We start from the raw sequence: 24965 nt of genomic DNA, 5'->3' as shown, positions 1-24965 counted from the left end.
TTGTTAAGGCACAAAATACATTTTCAGTTGCACTTTTAAAAAGAAAAATAACTATTATCCAGTTTTGCATTGTTTACTATAGAACCAGAATTTAAATGAATAGGCTTCTTCTTCATTTGTATTATTCCTTTATTTATTTCATTTAAGATTTATTTTTAGTTAAATTGCATTGTTTTGAATAGTTTATCAAGGGATTCTTTTGACAATGAAAAATAAACGGAAAATAATACAGTATTTTTTATTTTTTCCCCCAAAAAAATAAAGGAATATTTTTCAGTCATCATTTGCCTACAGTCCCATTTTGTAAAATAAATTGTATCGTGAATCGAATCGTATCGGGAGTTGAGTGAATCGTTACATCCCTAGTGATTTTGAATGATTGTCAGGTGTGCCAACGGAAATGCTTCAATTTTACTTTATTGGTAAAAAAAATATTCAGCCACTGCAAAAGATTTGGTAGCCGGTCTCACAATACAGTAATATTGGTAATAATGCCCTTTAGCAACACAGAAGAACAGTGATGTTTGCAGGACAAACCTAGAAAGGCCAGTGACCCTAAAACCAATGGAGAGATTTGTGAGACTTGTTAAGATAATAATAATAAACACGGCTAACCTGAATATAGTTGCAGAATCGGCGTTTGAAAACCACTCCTTGCTAAATCCTTTTGAGGGCCAGACTGGATGTTATGAAGTGCCAATGTTGGCCTGCAAGCCTTGACTTTGACACATGAGATTTAGAGGACTTTATCAGTCAAAAAGCATTAAGAGTAAAAACTTCACCCTGGATTTAAACTGGAAGAACACGTGTGATATGATTTTAATGTAATGGGGGGGAAATCGTGCAGGAATACTTTGGCTTCAAACAGATACTTTGTAGATGTGCCTCGTTTATCCCTACCTGCAAGTATTATGCTTAGTCAGCATCCTTTGGTGATTTTTGCAGTTGATTTGTTCCTCACAGGGTCAGAGAGGCTTTAGAGGAGAAGCTGCTTCACCAGGAGAACATGGAGATGAGGTGAACAACCATAACTGCACAGAGTGACTCTGAAACAGCTTTAGAAAGAACACAAATAATCATATGAGAGTATCCTTAATTTCAGGGATTTATGGGTGAACCTGGATCAAGTGGGGACAAAGGGAAGGATGGGGACAAGGTCAGTGTTTGTTTATGGTATTTAGATGAATTATGTGCTGCCTCTGTCCTGGTTTGTGTTAAGCATAGGACCGAAAGTTTGAACTCTACTTCCCTCTTGTGGATGAAAATGTCTCCTAAACTGTCTTTTTTCATCCATTCAAGCTTTAAAGGGATCCTCCACTGTTTTTACAAATGTGGCCTAAAACCTTTGAAGTGTCCTTACTAGAAGATCTATGCCTAACAAAACACATTCTTTTGCACCATATTCGTTTTATTAACTTTTAAAAATGGGACTCTTTTAACTTTTGAGAGCATGGCGGCCCATGTTGAAATGACGTCATTGATGATGCAAATCACCCCTTTTGGTCCATTGAGTTCTATAGGAGATTAATCAGTCAAACTGATAACTTGTGCTGCTTTGGGTTGCTCTAAAAATCAGTAAAAGTTAAAAAAGTTGATGTAAACCTCTTTTGTTTACTGAAATTTGATAAACAAAATTTGTGCCCCGAAAAACCGCAGGGGGAGACAGTTCTAACTCTGCTGTTTCGTAAACGCCATGAAGAAGAGCTCCGTGCATGTAAATACAGGCAACCAGGATCGACTGCTGCTCATTAATGCCGACCAAATTTGACGTGGCACTGAGCTGGAGAAGCCGCGCCGCCAGGAAGCTCTCTGCCGTGATTGACATATAAATAGACACGCCCGCGAAGGTGAGAATTTCAGCGTCCTTCGCGCAGTCTATGTATGTATTTTTTACAGTCTATGTATGTACCGGCGAACGCCCAGCCCCCATGCTGTCTCGTGTTTATAAAGCAGCATGAGCTCAGCTACGGAGTGAGTGGGAGGAGGGCGGGTCGTCCTCTGGCCCTACACCACCGTGCGGGTGATGTATGAAGGCCCAAAACAGCCTGTTTTTAGCAGCGTCATGTGACTTTTCAGAGGCTAAAACTCTGGAAAACAGCCGAGTTTGGGAAAATAGACCTCAAATACTATGTTTTTAGGGGTCTAAAATCAAATGGAGATGCGTGAAAAATAGCATGACTTGAACCTTTAAGTCCGGATTTGAACTTTAACTGATTTTTAGAGCAACCCAAAGCAGGTAATGATTCTGAATGCTTCAGCTCCTATAGAACTCAATGGACTAAAAGGGGCGATTTGCGTCACCAATGATGTCATTTCAACATGGTGGTGCACAGGGTAAAGTAGTCCCAGTTTTAAAAGTTAATAAAACAAATATGGTGCAAAATAATGCGTTTTGTAAGGCATAGATCTTCTAATGACATTTCAAAGGTTTTAGGCCACATTTGTAAAAAACAGTGGAGGATCCCTTTAAGACTACTTTGCCTTCACCATTGGACAGGGGTTAGCATGGACACTCTGCAGCTCATGTTTTCATACCTTTTCATCAGATCCAGCGTCAACATCTTAGACCTGTTTGTCTTTTCTGCTTCAATCCCTGGCTCAGATATCTCTGAACTTAGGTGTTTTTCAGGGAACTGGCAAAACTAAAGTGGGGCATATCTTGGCAGGTTGCACACTTCAGTCCAGTAGATGGCAATAACTTACTGTACATAAAGATGGCTGCTGACTGCCAATTTAAACTATTAGAAAAGACAACACAGGTAAAACTGTTACACCTGTGCTTAACAGGTTGGTGGAAAAATTAATGTAATATTAACTCTGAAAATGTTGGTAATGTTATCATTACAATTGTCATTTTTAGAGATGCTTCTTGATTTTAACCACATCACATTTTGATTTTTTAAGAATCATTTTTACATGTCTCAATCATTTTTTACTCTGTAAACGTTGGAACACAACTGCATCTAAAAGCTTTTCACAGATACTTTGGAACAACATATTGTATGCCCTCAACTGTTAATGATGCTTAAATGATTTATAAATTAAACATTGCTGGTTATTAACTCATTCAGTGCCAGCCATTTTTCGATTTTCTACCCCCCTCAGTGCCAGCCGTTTTTGAGCATTTTGACTGATTTTAAAGAATATTTTCTACTATGACTGAAATCTGACACCAGATTCTGAAAGAGTGAAGCCTCTACTTTCATCAAAAAAAAGAATTTGTTTCTGGCTTGGTTCGTTCTTTTGTAATTAGCCGTTGAATAGAGCAAGTTTTACACAACTCTTGAGTTTCAGAGCAAAAAGCTGAGAAAACAGGCTTTTTAAGCTAGCTTGAAAATAGCTTTTTTAAGCTATTTTTTGCTGAACATTGTTTCCTTATATAAAACAAAAAAAAACACTGAGAACGGGCTTTTGATGGCAAAATTATTATTTATCTATCTGGGTCAGAGTGGAATGGATTTCTTACTGTATTTTGGCTTTCCTCCAAGTTTCTCTCCCATCAGTCTGCACACACGCAACTTCCTCTTCCTCCCGGACATGCAGAGTGTCACTGCGTTCCCCGTTTTTTTATGGTTTTATCTCACCATTGCCACACTATCCATGAGTTCCACACATGCTATGGTTGAGTGTGCGCTTCTGGGAACGGCAACTCTCGTATGTAGCGCCATTTTCTGTCTCGTAAATGCCTTTCCTACTCTCCTCTGAGCTCTGCTGAGCATGGACGATCTCTCATCCAAAGGTACGCTGCAACCTCCTCACCTATTATTTTGCTATCTGGCTCACAGGCTAGGGGTATTTTGTACCGCGCCCAACCCAATATGTTGTTATAGCTGTGGTTCAGTGTTTGTTATAACACTCATTGTGTCTCTTATTTGTTCTTCAGGGATGTAAAGGAGAACCAGGAGAAGATGGACCTGTTGGTCCTCCTGTAAGTGTGACCAATGAACACTAGTATTTTGTATAAAAAACTCCATTAAAGCTTCTCTAAGTCATGTGGAAAAAGTCATAGAACAATTACAGGATCAGTAGACTTTTTTTTGGTTCTTTTTTTACCTACTGACAGCCACTAGCTTAATGTCTGAAAAAAGAACCAAAAAAAAAAAAATGTCTACAGTAGTAAAAAGACGTGAACGTTTTTGAGCAATTACAGGATCAATCAAATATTACTGGAGAGTATAATTATGCCATGATTGAAGGTTAGAGAAGCAGGTTGACTTTTAAAGTTCTGATTTAATCATGGAATGTCTAATGCTGCACTGTGTCGAGTATAAGCTGCTGACAAAATTGTGTAGAGGTCGCAGAATCCTGTATGCTTGGTTTGATGATTACTTTGCTGCTCTTTGTGTTTTACAGGGTCCTTTGGGGAAAACAGGTGTTCAGGGTCCTCCTGGTTCTTCAGGAACACGGGTAGGCCTTCTAATGGCGATTATCTTGATCTGCCATGGTCATTTCCAGTCTGGAAAGTTGTCCTTGTTTTTGCGTTTATTCAGGGAGAGTCTGGAGACGATGGAAGGAAAGGTCCTTTAGGACCAGTGGTACGCATGGATTTATTTACTCTTTGTCACGTAGTTTTCACACTGGTACTGAATTGTCATTAAATGTTGTGATTTCTTATTTTTTAGGGAGCGCCGGGAAACACTGGAGATGTAGGGCCTCCTGGACTGAATGGGTCTCAGGTGAATTCACATGTGAAGGATGGATTGGGGTTTATTACAGTGTTTTCGCATGGAAACCTGATACGTGACACTCGGATGAATTTGCCAATTGCAGTTAAAATAGATCAACGTGAGTTCTCATTGAAGCCGATCACCGCACAACAAAGGATTTATACATATGGCTAAAATGTACTTATCAAATACTGTGTGAAATACCAGACTGTTATCATTTTTTGATGGAAAAGTTGGAGGTTTGATCCCAAGGCTACACATCTCCACATGTCAAAGTGTCCCTGGGTAGACACTGAACCCTTGAATTGATCCCAATGGTAAATAAGGGCCTTGCATGGCAGTTGTGTCAGTTTTTGCTGTGTTAATGGTTTATGTTAAATGCCGATACAAGTAAGGACTGACCGACTTCGAACAGTATTTTACCCTAACTTTTTATTAATCATGTCATCTGTGATTAGTAATCTTCAATAAAGCCATGATAGGAGTGGTTTTAATCCTAATTTCAGACAGTGTGTGTTTTACAGGGAGATCCGGGTCCAACAGGTCCACGTGGCCGAAAAGGACCTCAAGTATGACAAAGATAATCAACTTGTCACAGTTCTAGGGGAGACTTGTGAGGCTGTAGTTCTGGTTTTTTAATCTTGTCTTCAACAGGGACCCTCAGGATTACCAGGAGAGACGGGCTCGTCTGGACCTCGAGGGACTCAGGTGAGTTTGAGTTTCCCCTGAGACTCCCTGAGCAGCTAGCACCTGTGGAGCATGCAGGTTCTCCCTATGCCTGCATTGGGTTTTCTCCAGGTACACGGTTTAAAAAAATGTTTGGTTGGTTTGAGTCTATTATTCATTGAAGCTTTTCTCTCAGGGCTACCAGGGTATTGATGGCCCTCTCGGTCCTAAAGGTGACCAGGTAAGAGTGATAAGATGGTGTCTTGATTGGGGGGTGAAGGTCGCACTGATACTGATGGCTTTGGTGTATCTGACAGGGTGAAAGCGGCCCGAGGGGTGTAAAAGGACTCCTCGGCATTGAGGGACCAATGGTAAGGTAAAAATTATGAAGCTTAACTTCACTGATGTAAACACTCATTTATTTAGCTTCATACAGACTTATTTAAAGCATCAAGAAGCTAATTTGTAAGCCAAAGCATTTTAATCAAAGCAAAAAATTTGAAATATGAGAATTTCTTCCAAAGCAGCGTTGCATTCTCATAACCTGTCTTTGTCAAACCTATGTTTCGATATCATCACTTTTTTTGATTATTTTCAGGGAATATTTGGAAATTCTGGAGCAAAAGGTCATCCAGGGAGCAATGTGAGCACCTACTAAATACCAACCTTTTCTTTAGTTTATGATGGACTTTGGAGAAGTGTAACTGTTTTAAGTTACATGTTGTCTCGATAAAACTGTTGAGTCCTTTGCACAAGCTAGTATTGGTACTGTGTCAGATGGGTTGATCATCAGAGATGTTCTGTTCAGGGTTTCAGGGGACTGGATGGAATCAAAGGAGAGGCAGGAGCCAAAGGAGAAAAAGTCAGTGATTATCATTTTTCACTGATTTTCCTTTATTACTTTGTTTTACCTTTCTGATTTTATTTATTATATTTGTTAAATGTATTCACCTTTTGTATTGCTTGAAAAAGTTCTATGTTAATGCTGTTACAACACTTTCTGTCCACTCAGCCAATGCAATACATTTTAGCTTGATGTATTGTATGGCGTAAATTTAAATTACAAATAAAGGCTGCACTCTAAACAGTAACTTTTATGGCATTTCTTTAGGCCGGGCTACCGGACTCAAAACGCCACTCACTTTGTTCTTCTTGTTCTTCTTGGTTGTTGTGTACACTAGTTAAAATAGCTACTCCTCTGTTAGTTGTGAAAAGATTGGGCTGAAATTTGGTAGGTATAATTCATGGATGTGTACGCATCGACGCTCGAAGCCTGATTTTTGATTTGGGGCCTAGAGGGGGCCCTAAAAACAAATATATAAAAAAAAAGAAAACAAGTCGATTTCTCATTTATTTGTAAGTCAAATATTACGACGGTTGGTGGTATCGAATCATTGGCACATACCAATATATAAATGGGGCCCATTACATTGTATGTGTCACAAGGGGGCGCCATTTTTCAAATGACAACTTTTTTGTTAGTTCTTGTTGGATCGGAATATAGTTTGGTATGAATGAATATGATGAGACGCTCAGAGCCCTTTTTTTTTAAATAGGTCCCGGGGGCCCACCCCCCTTTTGTCGGCTATTTCTATTAAAGTAATTTTCTCTTTTTGTGAGTCAAATATTGCGACAGTTGGTGGTACCGAATCATCGAGACATACCAATATATGAATGGGGCCCATTACTACGTATGTGCCATTGGGGGGCCCCATTTTTCAAATGACTACTCCTCCATTAATGCTTGAATTGGGCTGTAATTTGACATGGATATTCTATGAGCGGATGTCAAGAGCCTCTCTGAGACCTTTTTTTACTCTGTGGAACCGAGTCATTTGACTGAATTCTTGGGAATGTGGTACGTGCTATTCGGCGCGGAGATGTTCCGCAGGCCCAGCCGTAGTTCATCTGAACTTGTTTTTCAAATTTCTTTAATAAATACTGGTTTTAAATCAAAATATTAATCAAATAAGTTACAATGAGCAAGCCTCTGTTGTGAGCTACTCTCAGCACTGTGAATAACAGACCCACTGTCCTCTCAGGGGTCTTCAGGAGTTGCAGGGGTGAAGGGACACTACGGAGACACAGGCAAGCGAGGGTTGTCTGGTCGTCCAGGAGACCGAGGTCCGCCCGGGCCTTCAGGAAAGGAGGTAAAGGATATGATACCAACAGATCTGCACTGTCATTGTGAAACAATCCATGTCTTAAGCTGTGTTTCTACAGTGGAACCAGGCACAGGATTTGGTTAATTCTGGTCGAAATCTTGAAGCCCAGGCTTTGGTTTTCAGCTGTTTGGGCCCATTCTTAGCAAAGGCCGTATGTTGTTCTTGTGGTTTTTAAGTGTGTTCCCTCTCCTCAGGGTGAAGATGGTGAGGACGGGGTCCAAGGTGGAACTGGAAAACAGGGTTCAAAGGTGAGAAGGTCTTTTACTTGAAACATCCCAAGAGCGTCTGATCTGCAGACCAACCCTGTCATGTACCTGTCAATCATATGTACCCACGTGACTCTGATTCTCATCTTAACAGAAGGGGGCAACATCCTATCCAGGCGCACAGCCTGCCATGTAAGAAATGTGGATATGTTTTGCGAATAAGAAAAGTTATAATGCGTTTGATTAATGCGTCATTGATGATTACTTAAAATGAAGTGTCATTAAGCAATAAAAATGGAGGGCTTTCTAAATGGATTTTGCATGTCTCGTTGCTCCTGTTTCCTAATTAAAGTAAACAAGCACAATAGGGCACACCAATTCAGGATGCAGGTTCAGACCTCTGAGATGGCATTGGTATATATTTGCATGAACATTCAACTTGCTCAACACAAGCATTGCAACAAACCCAAGTGACCCACAGACCTTAACAGGAGCTTCCAATACTACTGTAAAAGCACACAAGCTACTAGTGCAATCTACCAAGAGCTAGTTTTTGTGTGTCAATCTGGTAACCTGAGAAGCAAACCCACGTAGAACTTGTTTATTTAAATTCATTTTAAAAGCTAGACAATCAGAAATTAAAACTTTTTTTTCTACCCATTCATGCCATTGTAAAACTTCAGTTTTTAAATCGAGACAGCTACTTCCCCAGAGAACATACAGTATTTAAGTTATAGTTGACATCTGGAGGGGAAAAAAGTTATTTGACATCAGGAGAGGAAAAAAGGAAAAAAATATACTACTTTTTAAAGTAAGTTTTATTAACAGTTGAAAGCATAAAAATGTGTTATCATTTATGATCTGAACCCAAAAAGGGACTGCAAACTAAAAGAGATGACATTCACAAAAAAAAAAAACATTGTTACTTTTATCTACGACTTTTTCACAAAATTTCTACGTCACCCATGTTGTAGAAATAAATGTCAATGGCTCTAGGATAGCCTCGCTCTCCATGTCAGACATGTCGGTGCTTTTTAGTAGGTCATATTGTTCTTCAGCCTTAGCCAGATCTTTTGTACTCATCTGAAGGGCTTGAAGTAACGCAATTCTTTCTGTGATAATGGCAATATTTTCTGTTGCCCATTCAGCTGCTTTTCTGCAGTCAGCAACAACGTTCTTTACCTAAATAATATGCAAAAATATAGAAATATCGTTACAACAAATAGACAACTAAAACTAAATGCAATGAGGAAAGAAATAACTGGACACCCAACGACAAGTGGATCCGCAACCTCGAGGTCATGTATCTGGTAGTCATTCTAAAAACACATTAATCAAAATAGGGCACCACAATATGAAAATCTATAGTGATAAAGAAGGACCAGAACTAGGCAACTAAATGGCTAAAATGGAAATCCTATATTGCAATAATGGTTATTTCAGTAATTATGCAGTATACTATGCTGTCCTATATAATAAAATCTGCAATGGCAATTGAATACATTTGTTAAACTCAAAATAGTTGACATGTTTACCTCCAGAGTCTCCTCAACAAAGTCCTCCCCATCAGTTATGATTGATATATGCATCTGCAAAAAAACTAAATGTAGATCTAACAGTAGCAATGCGATAGACGTGAAACGTGTTTAGCATTTTGCTATTTTTTGTTACTTGGACAGACCTAGGAATACAACTGATAGTTCACCTACCATGACCAAGGTCACACAATAAGTTTGTAAAATATGTATTTATTATATATTATATTTGGGTCAGATTAGACACTCACACCTCAGAGAATTTGCAAATTGAAGTGGTAATGAGTTACCGTGATTTTGTTCAAATAACAGTGAAGTGTAAATATTATTATACCTTAGCTGAAATATAATTGGTTGTTTCCATTTTGTGACAGTACAAAGTAAGCAAGCAGCAGCCTAGTGTCCATTTGTTTAGAGTATGTTGACAATTGAACATTTTTATGCCGTTTAAGAGTTTGCAGATAATACGTCTATTTGTGATTGTTGAGAGTTTAGCTTTGGTAACAGCTAGCTGGGACTGATCCCATGAACGCTTGAGTGACTATAGTCCTTTATTTTGTGTCACAGCTTAATAGCTTAAAAAGAAACCTTAGCTACATGGCAAACTGCTTGATAGCACACTTAAGTAAAATCTTTCAGAATTATATAAATAAAGTTTACTAAAATTGGTACATTACCCATGGTTTGGGTTTGCCTCAGGTGTTGCACACCTGAGCTGATTAGATACAGAATCGGAATCAGGCCACAATATAGGCTATAGCAATAAACAATTGGACAATTGAATATATTAGTTAAATATCAGCAGCATATGATTAATAATACTCACTATTGATTTTGTTGTATATAAATAAAGTTGAGTTGAGTATTGTACGACTGACGGTTCTTGGAAGTCTCAGTTGCCTTACCGTGCCATTGCCACAGCGTAAGAATAGAGAGGATCATCGTCGGCTATAAATAATTTCCGACAGGCTGTATGCTAGGCTGTACGCTCTGTCGCCCCCTTCTGTTAAGATGAGAATCACAATCACTTGGGTACATGAGACTGTCGGTGGGTCACATGGGTACATGAGCGGGTCGGTCTGCAGCCAGATGCCTCTCAAACGTCCAGGTTGGACAAAGTCTTAGTTTTCTTTTGTTTCCCTCTGGTCTTATGTCTTTATTTATTTGAGAATGCAAATCTTGTTTGTACTTTAAACTGTAGCTATAATTTTACACCACAGAGATCTAAAAATGTTTAAAGCCATTACCCAGGTCTGTTTTTGCTTATTTACGGTACATTGCAAACCAGTTCAGTTTATCAGCTAACATAAACAAGTATAAATGAGTAACAGATTTTTGCAATCACTTAAATTCGGCAAAAAACTAAACAATAAAACAGCCCTGATCCATTACAGCTGACCAATAAGGACATCCTTATAATTTGGATTTGCTTTTTAGACATTTTAGGTAAAGGGTTAAACATCTGTCACCTTTGTGTGTTTTCATTTTTTTTTAGGGGAACCAGGGCTTTCCTGGCCAAAGAGGGATGCCGGGCCTCAAAGGACCAAAGGCAATTCCTTGTGAAATTTGGCTTTTATTCACCTACTTGTTTATCAGGATTTGTAGTTTAAGTGTTCTGTCTTCATTCACAGGGACTAACGGGAATCTCTGGACCGTACGGTCCGCCTGGCTCACCGGTAAGACTTTAAAATACTGCTTTAAAGAGCTGACTTATCTGTAAACAGTTAGCTAAACACCAAGATGACTTGGGAGTACAGTATGTAGCTATTTTAGTGCAACAGCTAGAGTGCAGTGTTCTCTGCATGCTTTGTAATATTGTGGTTTTAAAATGTATTTTTGCACAAATCTGGATAATTACTCACAGATATGTCTTTGTTTGTTGCTGCAGGGTTTCAGAGGTTGGGCTGGGATTGAGGGACCTGAAGGAAAGCCTGGTACACAGGTTCCCATTCTATACCTTCCCATTTCATATCATTACGTATCCTCCCTGTGCTTTGCACATAGCTGCTCACACATGTTTACATTGCAGTGTGTTCTGTTTGCAGGGCTTTCCAGGCTTATCGGGCTCCCCGGGGGCTAATGGAGACAAGGTAAGGTGTTTGGAATGTTTTATTTTTAAAATAAAACAAAATGTAGGTTATCTTTAATAATCCCCACAACTTTTCTAAAAATCATGGTAAAATTTTTAAAAAATTGATGACAAAGTCAACATTACTCGGCTGCCGTGATTATGGAAAAAGGCAACAAGATCATGGAGGTACTGGTTTCTAAAACATCTACCAGTATTTATAACTGGCACTTAATGATAAATGTAGTTTTTTAGGTTTTTAGGTTAGATTATTTCAAAACAGTTGAAATTAAATTAATATAATCTAAAGAATAACCTTAACCTTCGTTTCATAAAAACTGAATGATTTTGTTTGAATGATTCATTGAATTAGCTATTAGCTATATGCTAGCTGCTTCTAGCGTTGTAGGTTTTTAGTAGGGAGGTAATGATCGATAGGAAACCGATCATTAATCGATTTACTGTTAAAACACATCAGCATTGGTGTATTATCCATACTTTAACCTAGTTTATCTTCTTTCTTTGCTCTGTGTGTACATGAAGGGACATCCCGGTTCAGAAGGTCGTTACGGGCTGGACGGTCATACGGGAGCTCCGGTACATCCAAACACTTTTCCGTTAAAGAAGACACCAACAGCCATTTGTGTTAAAGTTGTGATGATCAAAATGAGTAACAGGTGTCCTTTGTTCAGGGTCGACCAGGAAAACCAGGTGTGAATGGGATCCCTGGAGCAGCAGGAGGGAGGGTGAGCTTTTATATAAGTATACTGAGGTGATCAATCAACCTTGACACCGTCTCCTTTTAGATCATTTTTAATGTTTAGCTGTTTTCAATATTTTAGGATTTGAGGGATAATGAAGAGTTTTTCAGTAGTCTATTTCCATGTTCCCTTACAGGGATTTACTGGAAAACCAGGATTGACTGGTCCTCAGGGTCATGTGGGCTTCTATGTGAGTGCCAAAGTTTAATTTATCCTCATACTCTTGTTCTGAAAATGTGTTCCCCTAACACAACTGTGCTCCATTGCCAGATACAGCTAGTTATTCCATGCAAAAATTTACCAAAATGCTCCATAAACGTCGTCCTTTGAACAACCTAAAGCCATCCTGGCAACTGCAGTGCATGTCCTTCCTCTCTCCTCTTTGTGTTGTTATGCTTCTAACATCATCAGAGTAACTCAAGTAAAGCACAAAAAGAAAAACATACTTGCATACAGTAAGATTTTGAACAAGAATTTGTTCTCCATTACTTTCAGTTTGTAGTGAAGCGTGAAATGGAAACACTTTTTCAAACCCTTTCATAATAAGTGCACTATATATTTTTTTTTTCCCCAAAGGCAAATGTTTTTGGCTCTGTCTGAACCTATGACTTCACTTGTTTAGTGCATACAGTAGCTCACTTTTGATGTTTTTTTTTTACCTAAGTTAAACCTAAGTAAGTTAGTTGTTGATTCTGAATACGTGTAGACCCTTGAGCTGCTTTACAAAAGTCAAACCAACACAACATCAATGACAGCATCTTAACGCTTGGGTCCGTTACCATAGCAACTAGCCACGCTAAGGGATGTCGGAATGGTTGCAACTAATTTTTTCAGCATCAGCTGACGACTGCTCATTCAGAGCTGTGTCTGTTATTTTATATATGTGTTTTTTTGGACACACAATATTGCTGCTGCATGAACATGTTTGTTTACCTCGATTTGTCTTTGCTTGCTTTCCTAATTTTTTACTATTTTTTTTATTCTCATATTCCTGTATTTCTGTTCTTTATTTTAGAAAAATACTTAACCAGGACCTGGGAACCTTTTTTTTTTTTTTTTTTTTTTGTTCATGTAAATACGTGTGATACTGATAGTTATTACATTTCGGATTTCTTGATTTTTTTTTTTTACATTTGTTCATACTGTATGTTAAGTTTAGGTTTAAGGTTGAGTGCATAACAATCCAAAATGTTTATTTTGTGTAAAAACAGAATGATTTTTTTTATGATGAATGTTAATAAAAGCACATTGTTCTCCTCAGGGTTACCAGGGATCAATTGGCTTGATTGGGCAGCCGGGCCACTCAGGCCAAAGGGTGAGACATCTGCACTAGAAACTACTCATAACACGAGTATCCACATTAATCACACTGTGTCCAAAATTCTGTCAATGTTTCAGTAAAACTAAAAACCCCTTCCCTTAAATAAGGTATAGATATTGGACTGGTGTGTATCTTGAGTTTACTTGAATGGCTTGAACTATCTTATCCAATCTTGTTTCAGTATCTTACCTTATCTTATTACATCCTGTATCATGTTGTACCGTGTCTTATCATATTGAATCTTATCCTTTTGTATCTTATCTTGTCTTTTCGGACCTTATCGTATTTGATCTTATTTTATCTTATCCTCGTGTATCCTATCTTTTTGTATCTCATCTTACTGTATCTCATCGGAACTTAACTTATTGTAATGTATCTTAATGTATCGTATCTATTCTAATTGCATTGTATCTTATCGTGTATTTTTATATTTGACTTTATTTGTATCTTTTCTTATCGCATCCTATATCTTCTCATTGTACCGTATTGCATTGTACTGTCCATCCATCAATCCATTTTCCAACTCATTTTCAGGGTATCATCTTATTTTATCGCCACCATCTAACATTGCTGCTCTGTGTTCTGTTGTGTAGGGAGAGGCAGGTGTCAGAGGCCGTCCTGGTAGCGCAGGACTAACCGGACCAAGAGTGAGTGTGTTCGCTGCTTCCTCCTTCAAACTTTTTTCCCCCCAACAAACTCTTTTTCTTTTTTTAGAACATATTTTTTTGCTTTTCTAGGGAATGCAGGGTCCTGCTGGAGAGAGAGGAGTTCCAGGAACACAGGTGAGCACTCTACACTAAGCTCCACTCTACATTCCAGCACATTACTAACACGGAAGGAGCCAAAATAATTCTGTTCTGCTTAGGGATGCAGGATAATTTATCAGCCATTAACATAGCCCCACCCCTTTACTTTTTAACACTGCTCACCACTACATGCTAAACTTATGCAAACATCTGGGACTGGTCACTACTCATCAGTCTCAGAAGAAGACAGCACACTACTGTCTGAAATGTGGAACATAAAGTTTAATCTTGAAGTTTTCTTATCTCTCACCTGGAAAAATACACATGACGGTGTTTTAAAAGGATAAAAAAAAAGTTCAGTTAAGCAGCTTCATAGCAAATGTGCCTTAATGCATGACTAGGTTCTTGTTTGTTCATAGACAAGATAAAGAATTGCAAAATGCACAAAGTAAGAAAACAATGTTTATTTACCTTTTTCAGTTTAGTATTGCAGTGGTGGAGGACAGATGATGAGAGTGGGAGGGGGGCATATTAAACAAATAAAAATGGCATCTTATTGATGTCGTATGTATTTTTACCCAACCACATATATTATGTAATAAGAAATGAGAGTTTAAGTAACTGAAATAACAAAAAAAAATCTTTGAACAGGAATCTAAATCATAAACCGGGACATGCAAAACGAAAGTAATACCTCTTTGGCACACAGTGTCCTGTTAATCTGTGGATAGTTACAAATGCCTATGAGGGTATATAATGATAGTCTCCAGCGGAAGCCCCCAACATTTTTATGCAGGGAAATAATAATTACAGAAAATAATAATTTGGTAAAACTTGGGGGATATACCATAGGGTATTCTACAGGTTTCACACACACATATTGGAGTTATAGACGGTGCATTGTCGAGTAGTGGTTAGCGCATATGCCTCACAGCAAGAAGGTCCTGGGTTCACTTGGGTCCTTTCTGTGTGAAGTTTGCATGTTCTCTCCATGTTAGGCTGATTGGAGTCGAATTTGCCTGTAGGAGTGAATGGGAGCGTGAGTAGTTGTCTGCCTGTGTGTGTTGCTGTGCGATGGACTGGTGCCCTGTCGGGGTGTACCCACGCCTAGCTCCTAATGAGAGCTGGAGATGGACACCAGAAAAAAGTCCACAAATGTGTTTCACTAGTTTTGTTTTGTTTTTTCAGGGTCGTCAGGGAGAGGTGGGACCTATAGGTGTGAAAGGTTCACCAGTGAGTATAAGACGTTACTGGAATGTCAGACTTTTGCATGTTGTCCAAAGGGTTCAAGAACAGCAACAAAACTAATTTAGGCAACATAATGATGGTGGTGGGGCCATTACAGACCTTGTTTCTTTTGTGGTCTTGGGGATCGGGGTGGTCTCTGGAGCAGTGGTTCGGGCCTCCTTGGGTCCCCTTGGTGGCTGCCTGTCTGGCTGGTCTCGTGGGTTCGTTAGCTTCCAGCAAACTGCTCTGTTACATTTGTAAGCACACACTCACTCCCTCTCCTCACACTTATCTTCATAGTGTCGGAGTAATTGGATGTATTTTTTCCCTAATGTTCTCTCTACATACATGACTATATTAGCACAAGATAATTCACTCTTCTACATAATTGTAGCATCATATTACACCAACAGTGCCCTCTCATCCGTCTTTGTCCTGTCCTTCCTAACCTTCCTTTACCCTTGTATTTCATTTCTCCATCAAGTGTGTCACTGCCGTCTTTGTATATTTTTCTCCTTAATAAAGTCTAGATTTCTCTTCTTTAGGGAGGCCTAGGGACGGCCACAGTTATTGCACTACATGTGGTATTAACCTATGACAAGAAGTCCAGACATGGTTAAGAAAAAAAAATAATTCCGGTATCTTTGGGGGAATAGGAACAGTTTGATATACATCATAACAATTTGAGTTGTTGATTCTTGTCTAACCATACCATAATACTGTCATTTTCCTCTGCTACTGGTTCTAGGGACTTTCAGGCCGGCCTGGAGCTGTTGGACGTCTGGGTAGACTGGGTCCACCAGGCAGCAAGGGTGCTCCGGGGCCGCCAGGGTTAGCAGGGCTGAGAGGGTTTCCAGTGAGTGCATATTGTCTGTATATCTGTGACTCCACTCTCACTAACGCTCTTATTCAGGGGCCTCATTTATGAAACGTTGGGTAGAATTCATACTAAAAGTGAGTGTACGTCAAAAATCTGAAATTCTACTCACCCTACGTTTATTTCTATAACTCACAAGCCCCCAAGACTAGTAAGTCTTCAGGCAGGAAATTCTAAAATATTTGTGAATTTAAGATTTTAACATTGACCAAATCAAAACTGACTTCCTTACCCACTCATGTTGAGCCTGTTTTCTTTCAGGGACCAGTGGGTGAGGTTGGTGTGAAGGGGCGGAGCGGAGAGAGGGGTCAAAAGGTAAGAACATGGACATACACTCCGCTCTGAATAGATCCCGTCCATCAGTTTCCTGTTCTATCTTTGGTTTTTAGGGAGCCAAGGGACCTGCTGGGGATGTTGGCGCTGCAGGTCTGGTTGGGCAGCAGGTAAGCTCACATATTAAAGTTGTCTTAAAAGGCTTGTCTTCTAGTATTAGATGGCAGCACCTGCAGCCAATCAAACTTAGAGCACTTTGTTGCACTTACTAAGGGTTTTCCCTCCAGTCTAAATTTGTGCTTGTATTGTATGTTGCCTGGGACAAAATCATCTGCTAAATGAAATTGTATAATTGAAGAAATCACATGAAGTCAAGGCCCGTGTGTGAATGAATAGAGAAAAAGTGTGCAGTGTCAACAATTATGTAAATTTAGTGAGTTACTTCCACTTATTTTTTTCCTGTTGCATTCTAACTCAAGGTCATCTGAATATTCAGTCTGATGTGAGCTTCCCAAACTCCAGATAGAGAGAAATGTCACACATTCATCTGGATTTGCAGCAAACTGCTGCTCAAAGATGCACATCAGAGAAAAATATCATGGAAAATGGTTGACTACCTTAAAGCAGTCAACCTGATACTAAAGTATTGTTTTTTTAGAGTGGATATGTTTCTCCTAGGGTCTTCTTGGGAAAGCTGGTGAGGAAGGAACTCTTGGAGCAAAAGGGGACCAGGTCTGTGCTTTCTACATTATACACCCTCCCCATTCTAATAATGTCATTACAATCTCTTAGTTTTGAGGTTTACTGAACCCTGTTTGCCCATCAGACACCATTAAGGACAGAACTGCTTCCATTCCATGGTTTATCAGAGACACTGTCAAGAGTTTTAGGAAAATAAATAAATTACCTGGATAAATATGCTCCTATTGCTAATAACAGGGATCACCAGGACCAAGTGGACACCAAGGACCCACAGGACTGAAGGGAGAGCCAGGACCTCAGGGCTCCCAGGGGCTGCAGGGTGAGCCTGGGCTGAGGGGCAAAGAGGTTAGATGTATTGTCACTCTATGGTACCATTTTATCAAGACCAGTGGTTTTACTGAGTCCTGTCCTGGTCGCACTGACATGTCTCAATTATTTTTTCAACATAATGTCCCAAAAAGATTGGTCCATTAGACCAGATGGTCAGTCTATCTCTTAATGAATGATAACACTGCTCTTATAGTTCTGCGCTCTCTCAGGCAGTACTGCTGCCTTCATGTAGCATAATGCAGACAAGTATATGCTCTTTTTGTTGTTGGATCATTGCTTAGCATTCACAATGTATGGATATAGAAAAAATATATGGAAAATATTGTATTTTGACATAATTAGATATACAATGACAGTAGTGTTATTATGTCTTAAGAGATTTCATTTAATTGGCATTTCATAATAAAATTTACATCAAACGAGCACTGAGAGCGCACAAACCTCCGACAAGTGCCAAATATCCTTTTTGCCAGATATTGGCAGTATTCTGGACTAGTGATCCCGATCATTGTACCGCGATCATTCACATTTTAAAGGCTTTTGAGAACTTTCTGTCTCAATTAATTACAATGCATTAAGTCCAAATGTATGGGTACCCTCATATTCTCATAAAATCCAGATGAAATGCACAATACCAATCCAATCCGAATGAAAACCGATACGGTAATTGAGGAACCAACCCAACATAACTGATTCAGATTTCATGAGAAATCAGTCAATTACGAACTCGGATATTATTATTTTTTTAAATCACCAATGATGAGAGAGAGTGATTTCTTTTTTTTAAACTGATCCAGAATCAGTATATTGATCAGGATCTCCTCCAAAATGCTGCTTTGAATTCTATGCCCCTTATTCAGTCTTTGCTCACTATTAGGATTGTGCACATGGTTCTTCAACATGTTTCTTTCTGCAGGGAGAAGACGAGGAACCTGGTGTTCCTGGGGCTTTGGGTGCTAAAGGAACAAAGGTCACATTCATTAAAGATTGTATCTATTATTAGCACTGTAACATATTGGCTAGCAATGGTGCAACTTTGGCGCTTAGAGCATTAACTCCAACAACTAAACATTTCAATACTGTAATTTTATTGATGATTTATTAAAGTTGACTCAAAGAACTTAATTTAAAAAGTCTTGCAACATCAAATGTCAATCTAACTAGGGCTAGCGCTGCATGGAGGTATTGTAGCAACGTTAATATAAGTTTAAGGTATTTGTGTTTTATACAGGGAGAGATTGGACGCAGGGGTGTTTTGGGACCAGAGGGTCTTCCAGGTATCCCAGGTACACGAGGATCAAGAGGGACTAAAGGAGAGAAGGGTTTTGTAGGTCTGATGGTAAATGAGTCTCAATATTTTTTATGAAATTATGCAATCATCACAGTTTATTAACATCATCTTGTTTTGCCAGGGTCAAGGAGGGCTGATGGGAGGAATTGGACCATTAGGATTTCAAGGATTAAAGGTCATTAATGGACGTCCAAATATTGAGAATTTACACCCCTTATTTACACTTCAATTTACAGGTTTAGAAGTGCAATGTGTCACTCCAAAGCCCTTTTGTGCTTTTAAATCCATATAAATATTCTTCACTCTGCAATGATCTGTCAAAGTATTTGTACTGTTTGGAATTAAGGTGGTTAGCAAATGAACCAAAGCCAAGACATAAACCTCAGGCCGAAACATTAGTTGAATTCCTTCAATGGTTTTACTGTAAATTAGCTATCTGGCCATTATAATTTATAGTCAGTCATTAAATACTGCTTCATGTCAGTAGGGGGCAGTAGGGATTAGCAGCCTGTAATGTGGTACTTAAGGTTGGAAACATTGTTAAGAAAAATCAAGACATGTAAAGCTGTTTTAAATCACCAATTGTGATTCCCCCATCTCCTTATTATTTAGATAAGTAGACTGATCTGTGACAGTTGACCTACTCAAATCCAGCCATTCTGATAAGGACATGGGACTCAGGGTAAAATAAGTTTTTGGGTAATTTGGACTGCAAGAAGTTCAGACACAAGAAAACTACTTTCCTCAATGGTTTAAAAATGAATTAGGACAAGGGAATTAAGAAAATTGTTGCTATTCTGGCAACTGTTGATGGCTGTGAATGTGTGTATGTTTTTCAGGGTTTTCAAGGAGTTATAGGAGTTCATGGACCTGCCGGGTCATCAGGAGAGAAGGTAGGCTGCGCCTCTGTATAGTTTTTAAAAGACCAACACTGTATTTTGGGTGCGTTCACACCATACCTGTCATTTAAGATGAACCAGGGTTTGTTATCTCATATAGTTTGATAGTTTAGGCAAGTGAGAATGCACTTGAGATTTTGAGGTTTGTTTTTCAACAAGTGGTAGTTATATCCTTGAAATCAATCTGTTGACCTTTGTTTAGAAGGAGATTGCTTCACCACGTCAGTCACAATCACGTTGTTTAATGTATGTTATGATGTCTGAATAATTTATTTTCACAAAGGGAGACAAAGGTCCTGCTAGTCCGACAGGGGAAGCTGGATCTCCTGGCCCCAAGGTAAAAGATATGCTTAAGACAGCTTTTATATAGTTTTATTTAAATAAACTATTCCTGGTTTGAATTGAATGCTGCATTCTGTGTAACTGTAGGGAATGAGGGGACGTCCAGGTGTGAAAGGGCAGATGGGAAAGGACGGACCAGTGGTATTATATTATTTTTTACACCACTCTGAAATAATAAAAAAAAAAAAACATTAGACAGGAGTCGATCAATTTAGGACTGTCAGTTGATGATGTTGTTACATGGTTTAAAATTAAATTGTTATATACAAGCTAAATTTAAATAACACAAGTAAATATGTTCAAATAAGGAAAATTAAACAGTGTAATTAGTCTCTGTTGCTCACTAATGGATGTTGGGATTCAGGGATCTGTCGGAAGGATGGGACGACAAGGAAATGCCGGACCTAAGGGTATTCCTGGACTCAAAGGCCCACATGGACAGCGAGGACAGACTGGAGAGCCAGGCCAGGTGGTAAGAAACCTCCCATTGTTGGTTCTTAATTGAGATTCTTGTCGCTATAGCCGTCCATGATTGCGCTAAGCATTGTAGTCCTTCTGTTTGCAGGGCTCAGATGGCTTACCAGGCATTAAAGGCCCACCAGGATTACCAGGACTAGATGTAAGATGAGGACACAAAGTCAAAATCAGATTTCAAATTATCATTCTTTCCTTGCTAATCAACAAATTTACCTCTTCTTAATAATGAACGACCTGCCAACTGGTTTCCAGCATGTTATCTGATCTTGCACTGCGTTAACCCCCTGTGAGCTACAGGAAAACACATCAGCAAGAGCACGTCTTAAAATATTTGTGAAAAGCATTTTAGTTGTTGTACAACAACTAAATAACGGGAATATTTGAATAGATGTGTTAAGTTGTTTTCTTGTTTGTGTAATTTTTTACACTTTTTTTTTTTTTTTTTTTTTACTTTCATATATGAACAATTTTGTGGAGAGAAACAAAGCGAGGAAGAGGTCAAATAAGTGTCATGGATTTGGTGGAAGAAAAATAAAGGCAGCTCGAGAAGTATATTCTCAGGAATCTCAGTAGTTAGTGATCAAAATAGTGTGAGAGAGGATCTGCTTCAAAGGCGGTAAAGTAGAACAGAAGAATAGATATAAAGCATGATCAGAAAAAGTCATGCCTGGGCAGTTTAAAAGACAGACCTAAGAGATGAGAACAAATGAGTTGGATGTGGCTACAATGAGTTTCCTTAAAGGTCCAGTATGATGCTATTTTTCACCTATCTCCACTTGTTTTAAAAACCCCCAAAACATAGTATTTCAGGTTTACTTTCCTAAACTCGCCTATTTTATGGAGTTTTAGCCCTCTGAAAAGCCACAGAGCAATTCTCAAAATAGGCTAATTCGCGGCCGACTTATGCATATTCATGAGTAGGCATGCTAGCCACACACAACAGCTGATCACTAGCAATTATCTTTTGCTATACACACACTCTTGTTATTGTTTTCAGCCAAAAAACTGCACATTACAGTAAAACACATGGCAATTAAAGCAGTTATTGTGATTTTGAGTCAGACAAACTGTTTTATGATGTGAAGGTGGGACCTACATCCTCTCAGTGGCTGAACATCAGCTTATTCCTCTTCCTCCACAGGGACACACGCATCAATATCCTTTCTACAAAACTGCACCTTAATAGTGATGTGCCCTGGATTACAACATCTATCATTCACAAACACAGCCAGATCCTCTCCTTTCCTCTCTCGTTGTATTGTAAAATTTGGAAGCTGTCCAATTCCAAAACTGAGTTGGCACTATGAGCCACAAATCCGTAAACATCCCAGCGTGACATCGTCAGTTCAAAAGCTTTTTACAAAATGTGGAATAACAAGGGAGGGAGGAAACATAACTTTTTCAAACTTGGCCCTCTGAATGAGGCTAAAGAGATGTAGATCACTGTAGCAAAACCATTATAAAGTGATTTTTTTTTCATCATATCTCCCCTTTAAAGTGAGAAACTGAAGGTTTGAGAACAGCTGCAAGGAGCAGACCATCCAAACTAATTCAAAGAGCCAAAATAGAGAAAGATGGAACATATATGTACAAGGAAAACTTGGAAAGCTGCAGGGAGTTAAATGTTGAGTTTAATAGTCGTGGGAGCGCTTGGAACGATACCCACCAGGTTCTCTTTATGCCTGGATCATCACAAGTCTTCTGAAGTAAGACGGAGCAGAAATCTGACATTTTGAGGAATGCGAGAATTCTTTTGAAGGTTTTGGAGGCCAAATTGTGGAGATGCAACAGAATAATGATGATAGTATGATCATGACCAGATAAATAATTGCTACATCATACTAAAATTGTCATTTTTAAAATAAACCTATGACAGCAACATTTCCAACAAGAATAATAAGGCCTGTCAGTAAAAATTTTTTTAGCTTTGATCTTTTTAATTTATACTCATGATAGAGATTAAGATTTCTTAAAAACAAAGTCCTGTTATTTTGTAAAGGACTACTTCAGTTCTAAACTCCTCTTCCGTGTAATGATTAATAAACACTTACATTGTGGTAGTTACAAACAATGGTTTCTAAAGTCATAATTGAGTTTTGTGTGTAATCATACAAATATTTGAGTTTAGAGATGATTGGCCAGCAGTTACTGTCCATGTATAACAGTGTAATAAACTTAAGTTTTCCTTTTTATTTACAGGTTATCGATGGCGAGCCGGGAATGCCAGGACCTATTGGCCTTCAAGGGCCTGAGGTCAGAACGACATACAAAGCAAACTTCAGACCAATATAAAACACACAGACAGCTGTATCATTATAAAACTCTCTCATATTGTATAACTGTTAGCTTTTTTTGATATTGTAATTATTTTATTAATTTATACTTAGGGACCTAAAGGTCATCCTGGATCTGAGGGATGTCTTGGAGACAAAGGAGTTAAGGTCAGCAAAAATCTTAGTGGTGACATTTTCAGTTTTTTATTTTCTGGCGCCAAGTTGAATTTTTAAAGTATAACGGTCGCATATTGGCTAAAATCAGTTCCGTTCACTGATTTCAGGGTGATGAAGGTCGAGTTGGCAGTCTGGGGAAGGAAGGGCATGTAGGGAGAAAGGTACGATGACTCCTCTGACACCCATAGTGAAGCTCAAATGACTAAATCTTCATGTTTGTGTTTTTTTTAAAGGGGAAACCAGGGAAATCTGGACAAAGAGGAAGGAGAGGAGAGCCGGGAAAAAAGGTGAGCTGCATAGAAGTTTAATAGCAAACATCAAAAGATCATATTTAATAATGGAGGTTTAGTCAAGTAAATTTCTTTAAAAAGAAGTTTACACATGCCTCCCATAGGTAAACTCCTGTAGTAATAAATAAAACAATATTAGAGAAAAAGTGAGAAAAAGCACTAAGAAAACGTAAAGAAAATCTGAGAAATCCGGTAGAAGTCAATGTAAACACTGGACTGGAATCGTTCACATGCAGTCCAACATGGCTGCCCTCAGTGAATTGTATTTGCGTTCTTTGATCGTCTGACCGGCTTGTTCCTGTTCAGGGTCACGGGGCGGATTGTATTTTAAGGTATAAAAAAGAAATGTCCACTATTTATTATGAACAATGATAGTTTTGCGTCTTACAGGGACAGATGGGAAGTCTGGGTCGGTCTGGTCCACCTGGGAGACAAGGTGTATATGTGAGTATATTTATTTAAATTGTATATCCATTTTAATGTTAACTTTCTTTTGCTTATTATTGATTTTTGGTCTTTGATTTAAAACAGGGAGAAGCAGGTCCTCGTGGACGAAAAGGGGAAACGGGTCAAACAGCCCTGAAGGTAAGAGTACAAATATAGAGGGAAGAGATTTTCTTGGTACAATGGGTTTCTGCTGAGTCATGGTTTGAAACCCACGTCTACCTGGGTATGGATGCTGAGTCATGGTTTATGTGAGTTTTTTGTTGAGCCATACTTTAAACACCAAAGCCTATCTAAATATTTATGCCGAGTCATGGTTTAAACACTTCTGTTTCAGTTTTTTTTTGTGGGGGAAAAACTTTTTATTTGTAAAATTACAATTTACAATTTTTTGTTTTTCTAACTCTCAGGGAGAGCCTGGACTCAAAGGACAACCCGGTCCTCCTGGAGAAGACGGATCAAAGGTGAGCTGATCTTCTTTCTTCTATTGTCATCGTTTGTGTAAATTCTGTAATTACATACAGTATCATTGGGTAATAGACTTAATTAACGGTATTCATAAATACATTCATATCAAATAAAAATGCATAAAGCTTTTCTTCTTCCTTCTTATTTTTAGATCACTGTTTCCTAAACTTTATTACCCCATGTACCCTTAAACCTTTATTTCCTATCACAACCATTTTGGTCATGTTATTCTTAGTTTAGACGAGACTTCGGACACAAAAAAAAATTCTTTCTTGTGTGTATTTATTTCTGATATTTTGCTCGTTTTAGAATTTGAACTGTTATTAATCTATTTGGCAATCTAAAATTGCCAAATAGATTGTTCTCGTAGGAGCTTCTTTTTCCTGGAACCCCTCCTAGGCTGTTAATGCAGCACTAAGGACACGTATTTCATCTCATAGGGGCAATGTCACGGATGTGCAGTCAACCTTTTTTGGAGCCAAAATGTCAGGGTCAAGGTTGCGTCAAAGTGAGACCTCAACGCTCTCGGGATGACAAAGCTCAGCCAAAACAAAAAACAAGGTCATATTTAAGGTCAATCAGTTTTTCCTGCATTATTACTTTCAATTTAATTAGTAGAAAGAACAAACTTGTCAACAAATCCAGATACAGATTGACATTTTTGCCAATTTTTTTAATTTTCAATTGCCAAATACGTATTAGCCTTGCGAATACAGGTCTTGCCTAGTTACTACTATCATTATTATCTTATTTCGTTATT

At 38.6% G+C, this 24965-nt stretch overlaps 1 protein-coding gene across 1 annotated transcript in view; it reads left to right on the top strand.

Moving 5' to 3' along the window:
• Window positions 1–24965, top strand: part of LOC114469478 (collagen alpha-1(I) chain) — a 57827-nt gene that overhangs the window by 26895 nt on the left and 5967 nt on the right. Inside the window, exons 13-57 of the mRNA XM_028457022.1 lie at window positions 964–1017; window positions 1103–1156; window positions 3884–3928; window positions 4354–4407; window positions 4491–4535; window positions 4623–4676; window positions 5192–5236; window positions 5322–5375; window positions 5530–5574; window positions 5651–5704; window positions 5932–5976; window positions 6142–6195; window positions 7376–7483; window positions 7693–7746; window positions 10735–10788; window positions 10871–10915; window positions 11128–11181; window positions 11285–11329; window positions 11851–11904; window positions 12000–12053; window positions 12205–12258; window positions 13330–13383; window positions 13983–14036; window positions 14127–14171; window positions 15324–15368; window positions 16111–16218; window positions 16501–16554; window positions 16629–16682; window positions 17191–17244; window positions 17452–17559; window positions 18461–18514; window positions 18776–18883; window positions 18957–19010; window positions 19675–19728; window positions 20018–20071; window positions 20164–20217; window positions 20441–20548; window positions 20642–20695; window positions 22753–22806; window positions 22941–22994; window positions 23111–23164; window positions 23237–23290; window positions 23684–23737; window positions 23825–23878; window positions 24148–24201. Of these exons, the coding sequence (XP_028312823.1) occupies window positions 964–1017; window positions 1103–1156; window positions 3884–3928; window positions 4354–4407; window positions 4491–4535; window positions 4623–4676; window positions 5192–5236; window positions 5322–5375; window positions 5530–5574; window positions 5651–5704; window positions 5932–5976; window positions 6142–6195; window positions 7376–7483; window positions 7693–7746; window positions 10735–10788; window positions 10871–10915; window positions 11128–11181; window positions 11285–11329; window positions 11851–11904; window positions 12000–12053; window positions 12205–12258; window positions 13330–13383; window positions 13983–14036; window positions 14127–14171; window positions 15324–15368; window positions 16111–16218; window positions 16501–16554; window positions 16629–16682; window positions 17191–17244; window positions 17452–17559; window positions 18461–18514; window positions 18776–18883; window positions 18957–19010; window positions 19675–19728; window positions 20018–20071; window positions 20164–20217; window positions 20441–20548; window positions 20642–20695; window positions 22753–22806; window positions 22941–22994; window positions 23111–23164; window positions 23237–23290; window positions 23684–23737; window positions 23825–23878; window positions 24148–24201 (2619 nt within the window). The remainder of the gene's footprint in view (window positions 1–963; window positions 1018–1102; window positions 1157–3883; window positions 3929–4353; window positions 4408–4490; window positions 4536–4622; window positions 4677–5191; window positions 5237–5321; window positions 5376–5529; window positions 5575–5650; window positions 5705–5931; window positions 5977–6141; window positions 6196–7375; window positions 7484–7692; window positions 7747–10734; window positions 10789–10870; window positions 10916–11127; window positions 11182–11284; window positions 11330–11850; window positions 11905–11999; window positions 12054–12204; window positions 12259–13329; window positions 13384–13982; window positions 14037–14126; window positions 14172–15323; window positions 15369–16110; window positions 16219–16500; window positions 16555–16628; window positions 16683–17190; window positions 17245–17451; window positions 17560–18460; window positions 18515–18775; window positions 18884–18956; window positions 19011–19674; window positions 19729–20017; window positions 20072–20163; window positions 20218–20440; window positions 20549–20641; window positions 20696–22752; window positions 22807–22940; window positions 22995–23110; window positions 23165–23236; window positions 23291–23683; window positions 23738–23824; window positions 23879–24147; window positions 24202–24965) is intronic.

The sequence above is a fragment of the Gouania willdenowi genome, chromosome 9 (assembly GCF_900634775.1).
Source record: "Gouania willdenowi chromosome 9, fGouWil2.1, whole genome shotgun sequence".
Taxonomy (NCBI): Eukaryota; Metazoa; Chordata; class Actinopteri; order Blenniiformes; family Gobiesocidae; genus Gouania; species Gouania willdenowi.
Note: the sequence above shows the minus strand (reverse complement) of the source record. Positions and strands in the feature narration are given on the sequence as shown.